Below are 18,047 nucleotides of genomic sequence, written 5' to 3'. Positions count from 1 at the left end.
AGTAAAGTTAAGCAGAATATTTGAAAACATGATTAGGAAACTTGACTGAAGGGATATACACAGAACAAATGGAAATGTTGCAGAACTCATTTTTTCAAGCATGCTCTGAGTACCTGCCATTATTGATCATAGGGTACACCACTAAGCAACATTTGACAAATTTCAAATAATTGAAATCATATACAGTATTTTTTCTGATCATAATAGAAGAAACCTAAGAATTTAAAATAAAACAGTGATTAGAGAAATACAAATATCTGAAAATTCAAGATAATACTTCTTAATTAATCATTAATCAAAATATAAATTATAATGGAAATTAGGACATATTTTAAAGTGAATGATAATGAATGGGACATATCAAAACTTGTGAAATGCAGCTAAAGCAGTGATCAGAAGGGAAATATAAAGTTTTCAGTGTGTGTGTGTGTGTGTGTGTGTGAAAAAGTTTGGAAAAAAAATATAAGCTTCTAAGTCATGAGAAGAAAAAAATAGTAGTAAATAAAGTAAAATAGTAATAATAGTGAAAAAAGAAAAGAAAAAAACACAAAATGGGTACAGACCAAAGTTGTTTTAACAATTAATAAAATTAATAAACTTATGGAAAAACTGAGCAAAAAAATGAAAGAAAACAAAAATTACAAATATTAAGAATCAAAAACAGAACATTAATATAAATCTAATAGGTAGCAAAATAATAAGAAAAGTATAAGAGGATAACAGAAACAAACTTATGAAACAGATTTAAAACTTCAGATTGTGGGGAACCTGGGTGGCTACTTGGCTAGGTGTCTGGTTCTAGATTTGGGCTCAGGTCATGATCTCATGGTTCCAGATACAGCCCTGTGACAGGCTCTGACAAAGTCAGTTTGGGATTATCTCTCCCCCTCCATTTCCCCCACTCTCCCATTGGCATGTTATCTCTGTCTCTCTCTCTCTCTCAAAATAAATAAGTAAACATTAAAAAAATCAGATTCAATGTATAAATTATTTGGAAAAATACAATCTACCAAAATAAATGCAAAAATAAAAATATACACTTTTAAATTTTAGATTACAATATATATTTTAGATTGAAAATTTGTAACTATTTAGATTTTTTATTTCTTTTGATTTCTGAAATATGTGTGTGTGTGTATATATATATATATATATATACACACATGAAATTGTGCATGTAAATCATATTTTCCTGTCCAGTAAACACCAAACCCTGAACACATTAATGGTTATTTTCCCCAAACACGTAAGGAAGAAAATACACCAATCTTATACAAATCCCCCCATAATATAGAGCAAGTGGGAACACTTATTTTGTATTATGAAGCCAACATAACCTTGATCCCAAAATCTGGCCGATATATTACACAAAACGAAAATTAAAGGACAAGATATCTCATGAATATAATGAGATATTATTATCTCTGCACCTCCCCCACTTGCGCTCTGTCTCTCTCTGTCTCTCAAAAATAAATAAATGTAAAAAAAAATCCCACTGAATATACTGCATGGCGAAATAATGAAATCTTCCCCCTGATTTTCTGAGCCCAATGCCATCATATAAAGCAGTCCACTGCCACCATTTTTATTCAACATCATATTTGTCTTCTTGGCCAAAGCAATAAGCAAAGCATAAATAAAAAAGTATATGAAAGAAATATTTGAAGGAAAGAAATAGACATTCAATTTGCACATGATACTATGTGCAATTCATTTTAGAATCTTCCAGAAGATTCTAAAAAAATATTAGAATAAGTAAAATTAGCAAGGTTACTAGGTGCAAAATTAATATAAGAATTAATTGTTTCTATATACTAGTAAGTGTTAATTGAAAATTAAGATAGATATAATATGCACAATGTCATAGAACACCTTCAATATCTGGGAATAAATTTATTCAAAAATGTGCAGGAATTCTACACTGAAAACTAGTGAATATTGCTGAGAAAAATAAAATTTCTACATAAAGAAAGAAAAATAATATATTCATGAATTGAAGAACTCAATATTTTTTAAATGTTAATTTCTCCTTAATTGATCTATAAATGCAATACAATCCTATGAAAAAGTCCCACATTTTCAGTATCAACAAGGTAGTTCTGAAACAATCTGGAAGAACTAAGTAGGGGACTTCACACCAGACATCAAGATTTATTGTAATAGTACAGTAATTAATAAGTGTTTTATTAGCATAGAATTTGACAAACTGAATTAAACAGAATAGAAAACTCTGACACAGACATACATACAGTCACCTGATTTACAGTAATTACATGACAGCAGTGTATGGGTGAAAAGATGGACTTTTTAATTAATGGTATTGGGTCAATTAGTATCCCTATGAAATAACATGAACTTTCATCCTTACCTCATACCATATATAACAATTAAATTACAGATGTATTATAGACATAAATTGGTAAGGAAAACACTGTAGTTTAAAGAAAAAATAATACATTCATGAATATGGGGTAAGAATAGATTTCTTAACTAAAAGTGAAAAGCATTAGCCACAAAGAAAAGTTGTGAAGTAATTGAGGAATTGTATTACATACATATTAAGAATTTCTATTCATCTGAAAATAGGATACAGAAAAAGCAAACTACAGGTGGGGACATTATATATAAATTATCACGACTGCCTCTAAATAATATGAGGAAAAGGATTATATAAAAGCTTCTACAAATCAATAAGACTGACCACCTAATATTTTTAAAAATGGCCAAACCCTGAAACAAGCACTTTAGAAAATCGGATATCCAAATGGCCAGTAAATACTTTAAAAATACTCAGCATCATTATTCTTCAGGAAAACGTAAATTAAATGACCGTGGGATACCTCTAACTCTCTCTAGCATGGCTGATTTTTTTTTTGATAAGTTGTTGATGAGGATGTAAAATTCCTAGAACTTTCATACATTGCTATTTGTAGCAAACACTTCGAAAAACTGGTACTATATAATACAAGTGAACGCATGCCTTGCTAGGACTTCTTGAGTCCAGGCCCAAGAATGTATCCTATAGAATGAGTGTTATGTCTACCAAATAACATGGACAGTGATGCTCAAAGCCACTGTATCCATAGTAGCCCAAATGTGGAAAGTACTTAAAGATCTGTCACTAGTAGAATGAAAAAGTAAATGGTTGTATATTCATACTACTGGAATACTACACGGCAAGAGGACCAATCGTTAGTACACACTACATGAATGACGAATCTCACAATATGATATTGAGTTATAAGACCTTGACACAAGCGTATGCACTGTTTAGTTCTATTAAATATGTTCAAGAAGAACAAAATTAATTTTTGGTAACAGAAGTTTTTGTTTTTTTTTTTTTTTTTTTTTGGTCAGAGTGGATGCGCTTTGGTGTTATTCATTGGTAAGATTCAAGAAGCCTTTGGGATTCCAGGAAAGAATTCTATCTTTATCTGGGTGTGTATGTGTGTGGGGGTGTACATGCATGTGTGTGTGTAAAGGTAAAATCACTGAGCAATATAGCTAAAATTTTGACATTCTTGTGGATGTAGGCTAAATTTCAAAATAATTTATTAAAATACATTTTATATGGGGTGTCTTGGTGGCTCAATCGGTTAAGCGTCATGATCTCATGGTCCATGAGTTCGAGCCCCACATCGGGCTCTGTGGTGACAGCTCAGCAGCCTGGAACCAACTTCAGAGTCTGTGTCTCCCTCTCTCTCTGCCCCTCCCCTGCTCACACTCCGTCTCTCTCTCTCTGTCAAAAATAAATAAACATTAAAACAATTTTTGATTAATAAAATAAAATCCATTTTATACGCTAAAAAGCACTGTCATTTTTATTGGGCAGGGTTCCCTTCAAACAAGCTATAGCTAATAGCAGTAGGTTGGAAGACATTAACATTTCAGTTAATGATTTTTTAATTGCTTATTTATTGATTCAACTTTTGTCTTGGGTATAAATTTAGCTTTATGTGACATTTGTGCTGGGTGGCTGTGACTCATCCCAGTGATGATTATCTGACAATATTAAGAAAAGCTAATAAAAAAAAAAAAGGAAAGAAAGAAAGCCTATCAAAGATATGAGGACTCAGTTTTGTCATTCATTTATTCATTCAACAAATGCTTACTGAATGTCTACTGTGTGCCTGCTTTGCGTTGGATACTAAGGCTAGGAGGTAAATATATATGACATGCGGGACCCCTAATCCACAGGAGTAGTGTGACGGACCAGATGGATGGATAAAACAGATGATTATAATAACAAAAGTATAATGTCAGAATAGGTGCAGGATGCCAAAAGCATATAGAAAATAGATATTGGTTACCTATTTATCACTAACCCAACAGCACTGAAATATAAATTATAAGATGATTTGCATAAAAAGAACCCTTAAAAGTCAATGGATAAATCCCAAGCATTCCCTAGGAAAATGTGAGCATGTTGAGGATAATAGCATAGGGCATGGTAGGCAGGGACCAAGAATTGGGTTATAAAAAATGGTGACTGGTAGGAACCATGAGGCTATCAATTGAGGCTTAAATCCGTGGTTAGCAGACAGCGAGGAAACAAAAGTAGATAACATGAATCTAAGTAGGTAAGGGAGTGCAAACCTAGAAAATATCAGAGTTGGACTAGAAGATGGAGAAATGGCATAAAAGACTCTGTAGAAGTCCAGCATCCAGCAGGCACACAGCACCAGATTAATAATGAACCAATCACCTCTTTGGATAGGGTTTCATAAGAGTGCCACAGCTAAGACCACATCTGAATTGAGAAAATGACAAGGCTTTGCCCACAGTGCGATTCAGAGTCATACCTGGTAACGGTAACTAAATGGATAAAGGTTGCTCCCTGAGAGCTTCCTGGTAACATTGTTTAAGGCAAACAATCATAGATCTCTGTCTAAGCATTGATCTAAGCTTACTCGTGTCTTCAGACTCTATATAACATCTCTACCCAATAAATTATACATATTTACTCCATGATACATTAAATGGGGGATTCCCCCTGACCTTTCTAAAGTTAATTTTTCACATTGCAAAGAATAATTCAAGTACATAGTCAAAAAAATTTCAGACTACCACCCAGTCTACTGCTTACCTCCTAAAAGCTTGTGAAGGTCAAAGACTGATTCCTTGTACAACGATGCACGTAAAAGACTGGTTTGACAAGAAGAAGGCGATGGTTCATTCCACATTTTCAATTTAATTACAATACAAATGCCTGAGTTTCAACGCCTGTACTCTACTTTTCTTGTTATATCTTATGGGTATAGTGGTCTTAAAATTTTGTTTTATTTCTGGCAGGAGACAAATTTATTTTTGGCTGGGTTTTAATTTCTTGTCTTCCATCTAGGGAGGCACGTTGGAAACCAATGTCAAGTGGAAGGTGATATTTGAACGGTGAAATAACTTTAACAAGAGCTAACACATGTTGCTGTGTGAGATGTGTGCATTTGCTCTGTGCCATATAGAACAAGCAGCCTTATCTGTAGAAGGTGATGGAATGTCCACTTTACAGGTTAGGCAACTGAGATTCAGAAAGTCAAATGATAATTGTACAGCTAGTGAGTGATATATATTGGATTGAAAACAAGGATTTTGACTTCAAAATTTGGAAATTTAAGCTCCACACTGTACTACCTTCAAGCAGCAGCAGGAATAGACAGACATAATAAACTTTGGCCTTTGACCATTTCTATTTCCTGCTTTTCTAGTGTGCTTCTGTGCACCTATCAGAGATTAACACACTGTTGGGGATATCTGGACCCTTGGGGGCTGGACTACATCTACTCTTTGTCCAGATAAAATAGAGAAATGGGAAGCAGCACGGAGCTGTTAATGTCTACCCAACTGTGCTGCTTATTCTTTGATTTGTTTCCTCCTTTTCTTTGCAAGCTACTCTTGTGCTCTGAGAGAGAAGTCCCAAAGATCTTATTTTTCAATGGCTACTGTACATTTTATAGAGTTGTATTCTGCTAGAATATTATGCCCTAGAAATCGACTGAATTTGGCTTCAATGTTAACCTAATTCATCTTTGGATCAGTTCTGTGGAAAAGAGACAAAAATAACCAAAGGCTTCTTGTGACATGAGAGGTTTTGGTTGTCATCTCCGTGGCCCTTAAAGATTTGGGGAGTAGCTTTTGGTCTCTCTCTCTTCTCTCCTCTACCCAGTACTCCCAAAGAAAGAAAAGTGTAGCTCCAACTGAGTTCATTTCTTGCTATTCGTACTTTCAAGGAGACTAGAATCAAAAAAAATGTTATGAAGCTGGTTTCATGATTTACTGTGGTAAAGCCTTTTTATGTTGGACTAACGGACAAGAGGAGGACGGGAGAGAGATGATAGAAGTTACCTTTTACAGTTTCTAGATAATTTTAAGATGATAATAATTTTTAAATGTATTCTAATACTTTTTGGTAAAGGTATATTTTTAAAAGTCTAATAATACTGCTCTAAATAAACTTACTTAGTCATAGTGCGCGTTTTCTCTTTCACATTAAGTATGACTGTTTAAATGGGAAAAATATATGCATATATGAGCTCACACAATGACAGTGATATTATTTCATGCTCCTCTCTGCCTATTTAATTATACAAACCATCTCTAGAAACCTGAAATGATTGTGTAGGCAATGCATCATAGCTAAACAAAAATTATGTGGGATTTTAATTCATGTATGTACAAATTGGGGGCAGATTTGGACTAAATGGTAGAGGTGAATGATAACAAAATTCAGTTTTAAGTTTTTTTCTCAAACTCTATGACCTTGGATAAATTTCTTTTTATTCTGTATGATGCAGGTAAAAACTGCCCCCTACCTATCTTTTGGAGCTGCTGCAAGATTTATTAAACTAGGGGAAAGAAACCCAAAAACTGTTTAGAGGTCTGATAAGACAGGAGTTACATAAATACAAGGCTGGATTGTTATCTCCAAGAGGTGTATGAAGTTGAATTAACTTTTACAACATCCTTGTGAGTCAAATAGATAATCTTAGACCTATTTTTACAGATAAGAGGGTTTAAGCCCTTTGGTTAAAGCCACTTCAAATGGGGATATGAGAAGAGACACAATTACTGGATGCAGACGCAGGCCAGTATGTGTTGGCACCTGGAAGTATTTTAAAGAGCGGTGTTTTGGGGTTTTTTGTTTGTTTGTTTTTGTTTTTTGTAAATTCCCATTATCCCCTTCGGTAGATAATGGGAAGAGTCTGCATATTATTCTCCCTCTTTCTTTCTATGGTTCCTCATGTAATTGATCTGAAATGCAAGACACCTTGTCTCAATGGTATCCAAGGGGAGCCAAGTATTTTGAAAGCTATTAAAAGACATTGTTCTAATGATGAAGCATATAATGTGATTTAGTGCAGCTGAAGCCAAGTTATCCACTAGATATGGAGGGACCTAGGGAAAGGGGAAGACAGGAAACCAGTGTGACAGCTTCTGTAACTCCTGCAGTAAGGTTGTGTCTGTAGTGAATACACCACTGTCTTTAACATTAACCCCCATGCCCACCGAGTAGAAGCAAGTATAAATTGGAGAATACAAATTTCACCTTCAACCTAAACAACTTGTTTCCAAAATTGCTTAACATTATTAGAAATTATTCAAAGTGCTAATTGTAGTGCCTGGCACATAATAAATCATCAATAAACATATTTTTTTATTAGTTGGATTTGGAGAAAAAGTAGTATTGCATAAAGTCAAGAACATATTAGGAATAAGATGCCTGTATTGAAGCCTTCCTCTTTCCCTAAATGGCTGTGTGACTCCGTGTAGTTGTATAAAGGGATCTATGAAGTGGGAACAATTATAGTACTTAGCTGAGATGAATTTTGTAAAAATGAATGAATGAGCTGATACATGTAAAATCCTCAGCATTTCTGGCACACACACATATCTTATTGACAAAGTGATAATATTGGAAGTTGTACAGAGAGGGCTACTATATCCGTGTGGCTCAGCCAGCCAATCATTATTTATTGAGTACTCTCAATGAGCCAGGCACTGAAGGAGGCACTGGGGAAAGAAGAAATGTATCAGGGAGATGCAATCCATACCTACATGTGGTATTCTGGGGAATTTTAGCAAAAAACACTCAAATAAAATAACTGAAGACTACTATATATGCTAAGAAGAAACTAATAGGGGGATGATATGGAAAGTGTGAAAGGAAATTCTTCTTGGCTGGGGAGTCAGGGAAAGCCTCTCCAAGGAAGCACAATTAAAGTGAGGAAGTCAGCCATGTGAAGTAGGTGTGGTCATGGGCATTCCAGGCAGGTGGAACAGCATATGCAAAGTTGAATGAGTTGGAAAAAATCTTGGCACATTGGAGGAAGTGATGCCCAGAGTGGCTGGAGCATATGGGTGATGGGGGGTTGGGGGGTGGCCAGGTGGGCGGGGAGAGCTGCCAAATGTGGTTGAAGAAAGCAGCACTCACCTCTTTCAGGCCTAATTGGCCATGCAAGGATCACATGTGGGTTTTATTCTGTTTGCAGCAAGTCAGTGAAGAGTTTTAAATAGAGGCAAAGAACAATAGTTTTTGTTTTATTTTGTTTTGTTTTACATTTCAAAGACCCCTTTTGCTGCTTTGCAGGGCAAAACATCTAAACTTTTCTGACCATGCAACACCAATCAGCACTTGGCTCCAAAATGTTCATATTCTTCCTCTGTCTCTCCTCTCTGTGTATAGTTAGATAGATGGAAGCGTGCATATATATGTTAATTGGTAATTAAATATTAATGAGGCTATTTTCCTCCTGCACACAACGAATTACCTTGTGATACAATTTGGGTGCTTATACCCCACTTTGGAGATGACTAATGAAGGGACAAGATGGAGCAGAGCAGTCGTGGAAGGGGGAGAGCAGTCAGGAGGCTGTTATGCTCGTCCAGGTGAGAAATGAAGACCACAGACTAGGTGGTGGCCTGTTTTTCATGTGCACAATAAAAAGACTCCTTATTGGAATTACAAACCTATGCTCTCTACTGGCATCTGATAGCAACTGTTTTCCTAACAAATAACCCATTCTTAATGCACTGCATTAATAAAATCTGTCGGGTTGCTTAGTGAGTTGCTGGATAAGAAACACCTTGAAATAGGCTAGCCCACTTTCTCCCGTGATTAGCCCAATTCTTGAAGTCTTCTGGAAAACAAAAGTGGCTTAGGGAATTACTGGTACTTTCCTTTTCTGCTTGTTGACTAAAGATCAGAGACATAAGAAATAAAATGAACTTATACGGAAAAAATTCTTGGACCCAATTTCACCCATATCTGTGTCACCTTTTTCTCAAATGAATAATTAGAGTCAGGCATTTAAAAAGAGCCTGCCCTCTATGAATTCTCAGCAAATGGATTGCAAATGATTTCATTTTAAAGGGATTATTGTAATCAGTCTGTTTGAAAAGATGGGAGTTGAAATTTTTGGGAAGGAAAAATCAGCTCTTTCTACCAGTTCTTCAGGAATAACTGTATTTTGAAATCAAAACAATCTAAATTTTGGTAGGGCAATAATAGACTACCAGAAAATTCTCATTCACTAATTTCTTTTTTCCATTTTGCTTTTTCCAGTCCTATATTTAGATGGGAATTTATTTGGGTTCTGATTTTCTAATCTGGTTTTCCTCTCTTGGAGGAATTCTCCCACACTCATCCATATTGGAAAGGAGGTTAGCAGGGCATAGAAAGAAGGCATTAAGTAAAGAATCCTGCAAAGCTCTGAAAACCTTTCTCAGGAGAGGAAAACAGCTGCCCTGGGTTTTAACAAAACATTGCATTTTGGGAAGAGGGAGGACCTCTGGCTCTCCTCTGCATCTAGAAGCCTGCCAGGCAGTGTTCCTTTTGTAGGAGGATCCAGGCTTGGGGAGTTAAGGTGCTTTTGCAAGAGCAGTCTGTGTCTCCCTTACAAACAGGTCACATTCTTTGATTTCAAGTCCTCACATTTAATGGCTAAGAAGTCTGACTCCCCTTCATTTGCATATTTCTCAGATTGGTGATAAGAACTATGATTTCAGTTAATTTTTGGGTAACACTGCTCTGGGTTGGATTAAGAGAAATTGCTCTTGGACAGTATCAAAAAGGATATTATTAATTGAAGAATAATTACTGTTACTTTTAACTTGGTCCCATCACAACGTCACAATTCAGATTTTTCAGTGAGGTTTCTTTTGCAAGTGTGAAAATGAACAAAAAATGTAATTAGAAACTGAAAATTGTATTATTTTTCCTGGCGTTCATTTATTTAATCAGTAAATATGCATTGAAGACTTTAATAGCTACCACACGATAAGAAAAGTGTTATTAAGCACATGAAGACTACAAAGAAATCTGAAGGTATTTCAACCCTTAGAAGCAAACTTTCCATTTGAAAAAGGCTTGGATTTTGAGAAATTCTTTGTAATTTTCAAAGCCCATTCACCTGCTATAAATCTTCATCTGAACTTTTGAACAGTAGCAGGGGAGCTGGGCTGGGCAGACATTATAATCATACAATTATAGAATTTTAGGAGTGGAAAGGATTTTAAAGGTCATCTAATGCAACCGCTTAATTTTAAAGTGTAGGAAGCTGAGAGATTGCCACTTTGTCTGAGGCCCCACAGCAAACTAGTGGCAGAACATCCGGCAAAGCCTGGAAGTTTGCTAGTAAGGATCTCCAGGCATGTGCTAGTAGCTCTGGGCTGGGCACCAACGACACAGGATAAATATAATACCGTGCCTCTTTTCCTGTATCTGTTTGCATACAGACATAGAATAGTTTCACAACAGGTATTTATTGCATTAATGACGGACAGATTTCCTACCGCGTAGGACAGTGGGGCGAGCACCGAGGATAAAAATGGCAAAAAGAATAAACTGGTCACTTCTTCCAAGTTGCTCACAATTCCTGTCCTCAGTGAGTTTGTGGTCTCTTAGGGAAGCCAAGATATACGCCCACAAAATGCAGGAAGATTGGCTTCAAATACAGTGAGCGCTATAGGGGGTCCGGAAAGCTATCTAAGCGTAATAATTGATGGAAAAATCCCCCTAACCACACGCGCGCGCGCACACACACACACACACACACCCCACACCACACCATAGGATCATTTAATTACATCATTCTCTGCTGTTGCCTTCCCGGGATCTCCCCCAGGCTGGGACACACAGGCTCTGCTCAAGCTGAGGTCAAGACGCCAACTCACGGAGACTAAGGAGGCAAGGACCAGAAGCCCACCCAGCCTTAACATCTAAACTGGAGGAGCCCGGGGGTGGGGGGGGGGGCGGGGGGAGGAAAAGGCAGCCGAGACTGACAGAAACAATAAAACAGGAATAGGAAGTCCCCAACACAGCGAGCGCTCCGCGAGCTCCGGCTGGCCACCCCCACGGGAGGGGCGTGCGGGCTCAGCGCGGAGACCGGAGACCGCGGCCGCGGGGGCGCCGAGTGAGCGGCGGCGGCAGCGCCCGCGAGCCCGAGGGGAGGGTCGGCGACGCATCCAGTCCCCGCAGCCACCCGCGCGGCGCAGCTCGGCAGCGGGACGCGGCACCCGGAGCCCCGGCAGCGCCCTCCTCCCTCCCCCCGCCCCGCGTCGCCCGCCAGCGCGCCAGCGCCCGCTCCGCCCGTGACTTCAGTCGAGCTCCACCCCCGCGTGGCGGCGGCTCGCTGGGTCCGAAGCCGCGCTCGGCACCAGCCCAGCCTGGGCAAGCGGCAGCCACCTGCCCGGCGCCGCCTCCGCCCGCCCCCTCCGCGGCCCAACTTGGATGGAGTTGGGGTCCTGAGCGCCCGCCCCTCCACGGCCCGCCGGCGGAGAGCCCCGCGCCGCCGCCTCCGCTCCGGCCCCCTCTCCGCTGCTCTCCGCTCCCGCGATGGGAAAAGTTGGCGCCGGCGGCGGCTCCCCAGCCGGGCTGAGCGCGCTCCTCGCCGGCGCGGGGCTCTTGGTCCTCTGCGTCCCGGGCGCCTGCGGCGGCGGCTCCTGCTGCCCCCAGCTGCCCCCCGGCTCGGCCCCACGCTGGGCTGCCACCCCGGGGGGCTTCGTTGGCCGGGGACCGCGAGGCAGAGCTGCTGCCACACCCCTGCCCCTCCTTGGACGCCCGCTGTTCGCGGTGGCCCCCGGAGACCGAGCGCTGTCCCTGGAGCGGGCCCCCGGCACCGCGGCGTCCGTGGCGATGGCCCCACGCGCTGCCCGGCGGAGACGGAGTGAAGCGGAACCGGGAAAGGCAGACCGCGGAGAGGGAGCGAGCCGGAGCCCCCGGGGAATGCTAAGGGACGGAGGGCAGCCGGGGCCTGAGACTCTGGAGCGGGACCCGGACAAAGCCACTCGCTTCCGGATGGAGGAGCTGAGGCTGACCAGCACCACGTTCGCGCTGACGGGCGACTCAGCACACAACCAAGCCATGGTCCACTGGTCCGGCCACAACAGCAGCGTGAGTAGACGGGGCCTGAGGGCAAGGGGTGACAGGCGGAAAGGGTTAAAAGCAGGCTGTGTGATCTGATAGAGAATTTGGAGAAACGGGGTTTCTGCACTTGAGGGATGCTGCAAACTAAAGTCTTCCCTGCCCACCTCCCCTAGGAGTTAATGTCACCCACCAGGAGACCCACCGACACCATCAGAGTCCTCTCAAACCCCCTCCCCCCGCCCCCAAAGCTTCAATCAGGGCAGGCAGATACCTGTTTCCTGGTCTTATGGGTGTAGTAACAGAGCTGAAGACCCAGGCAAATAGAGGGGGTTAATGCGGAGGTGAATGGGTTAAATTTCCAGGCAGGATGACATTCTTTTAAGTGACTTTCCCTTTACTTGCTAGACTCAGGGTGAGCACAAGTCAGATCAAGAAGACTTTAGTCGTAAGCTTTTTATTTTTCTTCAAAGCTCCTAACCCCCCCTTCCTCACAAGGGAAGAGATACGTAGTGGAAACTAAGGTGCCCTTAATGTATTCTCTGTTTCTGGGGACCAAGTGGATGCAAGTTTCAGGACAGGAACTCTCTAGCATCTTCTAACAGCACCAGCCAGTGTGTTTTGAGAGCTGGGGCTTTCCAGCCTGTGAATGAGTGGTTGTTCTCCCCGCATGATCAGTCCCAGGAAGATCAGATATATCCCAGTGACAACAACCCCCTGTTCTTCCCCATTGCCTGACCTCCTCTAGAGAAGCTCACAAATAAAGACTCAGCCCTCCCTTTAGGAAGGGACCAGGGGGATTGCTGGATTCCAGAAGAGTGACACCAGGGAGAGTGGGTGCAGTCCAGGACCTTTGGCCACGTCAGGGAAGGTTTTCGATTTTTGGAAAAGCCTGCATGTTCTGAATCTGGGGTAGCTATTCCAGCTTAAACTGCACCTGGGAAACTTCAATGAGCTGAAATAGTAAAGAACTAGCTTTGATGGGAAGAACTGAAGATAATTTAAAAGTGTGGAAAGTTCTCTAGGCTGCCATGAAGCAGAAAAGAACACAAAAACCAAGGATGAGTAAAACGAGAAAAAAAATCAAAGTTTCAGCTTCCATCAGGTTATTGAGATTGTAGCGTTTGTAATATGCACACTCTGTGCAGCCTGGTACCTTTCAAAATGTTTTCAGTTGTGATGTCATTGCCAGAAATCTTCCCAGAAAACTTCCCACTTCAGTGAGTTGTGCTCATTGTCAGCTTTTTAATGAAAGTTGTGAACATTTGAAAACAATAGTCTGTCATTATGGGTTCCTTGAGTATATAGATATAAACTGTATTAAGGCAAATCCTGACAAACAATATTTTGTATTTGTGTCTCTGTCCTGGGAGCACCAGCAAGGTTTTCCCTACAATTCAGCTCTCACGACTGAGGCCATGGTTTTCTATAGTTCTCAGGAAAGGTTTAATCAAATAATTGAAGCTGAAATTCTTTCCGTTAAAGTTCTGGAGACCCTTGCCCTCATTTCTTACCTTAACTATCATATCTTTCATATCATAACCACTAAAATTCATCCCCCAATTTGAACTTGAATCTTCTTAAACTGATTGAATAACTTTCACACTGCTTTAAATGATTAACTCAAAGCTTCTGGCTTTAAGGGGAGATTTTAAACACATCAAACATATTACATCTTGTTGAATCAAGAAGTGGAGGACATTGGACTCAAAATATTTCTGGCTTTTAATGTAATTCAAGCTGTAAAATATCACTCACCCATTAGACCTCTACTTTAGTTCATCTCTTGAAAGATCTTGGAAAGAGCTGGAAAAGGAGAGTACATCTTTGGCAAATTTTAAACTCCATTTAAGAAATGGCGCCAAGTACTGCCAGCCTTTTTCTTTTTTCTTTTTTTTTTTTCTTTTAATGATGCTTATAAGCACAGTAGGGCTTATGAGGGTCAGGACTTGGACAGCCAACATGCAGGGAAATCTGAGATAATGTAGGAAATCAAGGTGGTGCACATTAAAGACTTGAGCCCTCAAACCCTGTTGCTAATGAGATTTCTACCCTTTGAAGTTTTTAATTCTGCAAGGAACCCCTCTGCTCCCCATCCCTGCCTTTTTACACACAAATTACAGGTTTTTTTAGTGTGTGTGTGTGTGTGTGTATAGAGAGAGAGGGAGACCAATCGTCTTTATCCAGGTCCCACAAAACAAAGCTGGCCCAGAGTCATAGGAGAGACAAAGTTTAAAAAACAAACAAACGAACAAACAAAAAATAAATGAAGGAAGGCATAAAAAAAAAAAAAAACTTTTCTGGGCGACTTTGTCATGTAAAAAGCAGTGTGGAGACTTGGGTTCTAATGCTGGTTTATTTGTGGTTTGCTCTTGGCAAGTTGATTGCATGGTGAGTGTGAATTTCCTCATCCCTAAAATGGGGGCAATGCCAGCTCATTACGTGCCAGGTTACACAGGAGCGGGTTGTGACTGTCGAGGACTGCACCTGTTTGGAACTCTCAACTCACAGCCCTTCATTTCTCCCCGGAGGAAACAAATACACTAATTTAAACTGGAGGGTGACATTGGGCAGCTCTCATTTTCTTCACGGTTAGGTGTCAGCCCCCCCCCCTTAAGCCCGCCCCCAACCCGCTCAGGGCCACAGGCAATACACATCCTCTGAATCTGTCTGACCTATAGCTAAAAGCCTTTGCTAAGTAGGGTTTCTGATCACAATAACCCCTGCCTTGAAGGTGTCAATGTGTGGTAATTATAGGCTGCCTGTCAAACTTGTGAGGAATTCTGGATGTTTCTCTCGCCTCCTTCCCTTCTTCCTGCCCCCTCGCTGTTGGACTTGTGCAGTTGTGTAAAGACATGACTGTTTTGCCTCATCCGTGGGAGTGATGTGATTCCTCTCCACTGCTGTCTAGCTTGATGGAAAGTGTTGCTGGAGTTGGTGGAACACCTGGGGGGATCTTTTGGCATGAAAGGTGCTGGGGATGAATCATTTGTCATGAGCTTGGTGTCTTAAGCAAGAACATATTGTTCCTACCCTACTCATCCTAGGCATGCTGTGCCCTGATCTAAATTTATACAGTAATCCTTAGTTTGTTAAAATATATATTTGTCTGTATATGTATGTGTGATGAAGCGTGTATTTATTCCTTATTTCCAAGAAATTTCAAAGTGCTACACTTATTAATCCTTATAAAAATCCTTGTTAGGTAATATGTGAATGGCAAGTGTTAATATCTATTTTTCATATTTGAGTGCTGGAGTCAACTTGCATATTTCAGCCTAGTGCCTTGTCCTTTTCTCACTGGAAATAGTATTAGAAGGTTTGTTAACAGAGGCTTTCACTTACATTTTGCCATTCTGATACTTTAATGCTGCATTTGTCATAGATCATGATGGTCTGGTTGATTTCCATGTACCTCCTTGAGGCCTTTAGCTGTTCCAGGACTTGACATTTACCACGGAACCTTAGTGAATATACCGAATCCCAACTTGGGTCAGGTTTTGGGTAGATGTCTTCTCTTCCATCACCTCACTTAATTTTCACAGACCTGCTATGAGGAGATAGTCTTATTCTCATTACATAGAGAAGAAAAACCGAGGCTCTAGAAAGCTGAATGAATTGCTAAGATGTTACAGAAGGTCAGTGTCAAATAGGGGCTGGAACCCTGAGTAAGCTGATTTCCCAACCTCACAGAATGGCTGGTCTTAAAGACTTTAAGGTAGAACAGAAAAACTCAGGCCTTTTGGAGTCAGAATTTTAAATCATCCTGTCTTGGGGTGGATTTCAGATGACGGTGGAGGAAGGCACAGTCCTAGCTGTAAGCTCCATCTGTAGAAAAGCAAGGACTTTAACAGGTGCCTGTCACATTGCACTCTTTACCTTAAGTAGTGATTTGCTCGTTCTCTTATCCGCCTACCTCTTCGTCTTTAGTGAGACATGGAATCTGCACCTGGTGATTCATTGAGCACGAGGTAACCTGCCATCATTCAGCTCTCAGATCTAGTGTTCTTCAGGAACAGATTCCTTTTCGAAGTTACTTCTAAATCTGATTTATAGAGAGGTTGCACGTAAACACTTGATTTGATTGTACATTTAGACATATTTTTTGGCTTGTCTTTTAAAGTAAAATGATAAAGGGTTTTAGCTCTCTCTAACAAGCCCACATAATTCCTTCTCTGATCGGTGCTTTGTGCTGTTAGTGAACGTTAATGTGGTGTGACACGGGAGGCAGGGGGTTTGGAAGCAGAGAGACTGGAGTTTGAGTGTTAGGTCTCCTGCTTACCACACTTTGCCTTGAACAAGACACTTAAATTCTTTGAGCTTCGCCTTCCTCAACTAAAATACGGGGATAGTACAGCTTTTGCAGGCTTTTTTCCTGAACAGTTGATATCATGTATATGAAGTTGCTGATACATAGTAAGTGCTCAACAAATGCTACTTGTTATTTTAGTTTAATAAATAATTCTCCAGTGGTGGATAAGAATGCTGAGTTATAGTCCCGACTGTGTACACAAACTAGATATGTAGTCATAATGTGTCCTATGTGGCCTCAATTTCATCCTCTGTAAATTGATGCAGATAGACTAGAATGCCATGGAAATCTCTTACAGGTTAGAAGTAACTTAATAGTTTGTTCAGCCTGCACGTATTGTACACCTACTACATTTAAGTGTACTAGGAGAGTTGGGGAGACATGAGTGACAAAATGACCTGTACCCTTGACCTGTAAGCAGCAAGCCTTTTGTTCCACATGATTCTTCCTTTTTCCATGGTTAATATGTGTATCCATTCATAGGAAATCAAAACATTTGAGATACAAGCAGGCATTTCAATGTTGACTTGCAGCAAAATCTAATTTATTATGTTTTTTTGTGTGTCACATCTTCTCATTAAGGAACTTTGTATCTTTGGACAACAAAATTGCTTCATATGAGATTGGGAATTTAGTTTCCCCTAATATATTCAATGGGGTTTTCTAGAGGAAAAACATAAATGTTGAATCTGGGAACTCTATCCACATCTTTTTACGGAGGGACCCCAGAAACTCCTAGACTAAGGCACAAAACCTGATGGAATTGTTTATTTAATAATTCTTTAATGGTTTATCTAAGAGAATAAAAATTGCTCACCTCCAAGGAGAGATTGCCATGTGGCAGCATTGTGCTAAGAAGCTTGCACAAACTGTCGTATTGACTTTTAATTCTACAAATATATATTGTATTTATAGAGAGGTTGCACGTAAACACTTGATTTGATTGTACATTTAGACATATTTTTTGAGTCCTAATATTTGTTAGACACTTCTAATACAGATATATGTGCAGCGACGCCCAAAGGTGGGAGTAATTATTCCCTGCCCTCAAGGAGCTTTCCGTCTTGTACTTAAAGAGTTCTCTGAAGAGGTAACAGAATCTGAGAACCCACTGAGGGCAGAGGATGCTATCGGAGTTCAGAAGAGAATCAGACATCTACTGACTAGGGTGGCCTTCAAACTTCCTGGTGGAGCAGGTACTTCAAGTGAACCTTGAAATGTAGAGAAAATTTTTATTAAGAGATGGAGGTTATTACAAGGATATTTTGAACTGAATGGATAACAAGAGTAAAGGTCAAGAGTAGAGATGTAAATATTCCTTTGTATTCCAATAAATTAGCCTACTTTAAATGTAAACTATGTTTAACTGACGTGTTAATC

The 18,047-nt window shown here is 40.3% G+C and overlaps 1 protein-coding gene across 5 annotated transcripts in view; it reads left to right on the top strand.

Annotated features, from left to right (window-relative positions):
• The first annotated feature begins 11,609 nt into the window (after nucleotides 1-11,609).
• The window catches only part of SORCS1 (sortilin related VPS10 domain containing receptor 1), a 518,222-nt gene continuing 511,784 nt past the window's right edge, over nucleotides 11,610-18,047 (top strand). For 4 of the 5 annotated variants that reach the window (XM_043597465.1, XM_043597464.1, XM_043597462.1 and 1 more), the window contains exon 1: nucleotides 11,611-12,385. In XM_043597465.1, the coding sequence (XP_043453400.1) occupies nucleotides 11,828-12,385 (558 nt within the window). In that variant the 5' untranslated portion in view covers nucleotides 11,611-11,827. Of the gene's footprint in view, nucleotides 12,386-18,047 lie in introns of all 5 variants that reach the window. The other variant, XM_043597466.1, reaches the window with a different exon arrangement.

This window comes from Prionailurus bengalensis, chromosome D2 (assembly GCF_016509475.1).
Source record: "Prionailurus bengalensis isolate Pbe53 chromosome D2, Fcat_Pben_1.1_paternal_pri, whole genome shotgun sequence".
NCBI classification, from domain to species: Eukaryota; Metazoa; Chordata; class Mammalia; order Carnivora; family Felidae; genus Prionailurus; species Prionailurus bengalensis.
The sequence above is the reverse complement of the archived record's forward strand: the minus strand, read 5'-3'. Positions and strand labels throughout refer to the sequence as shown.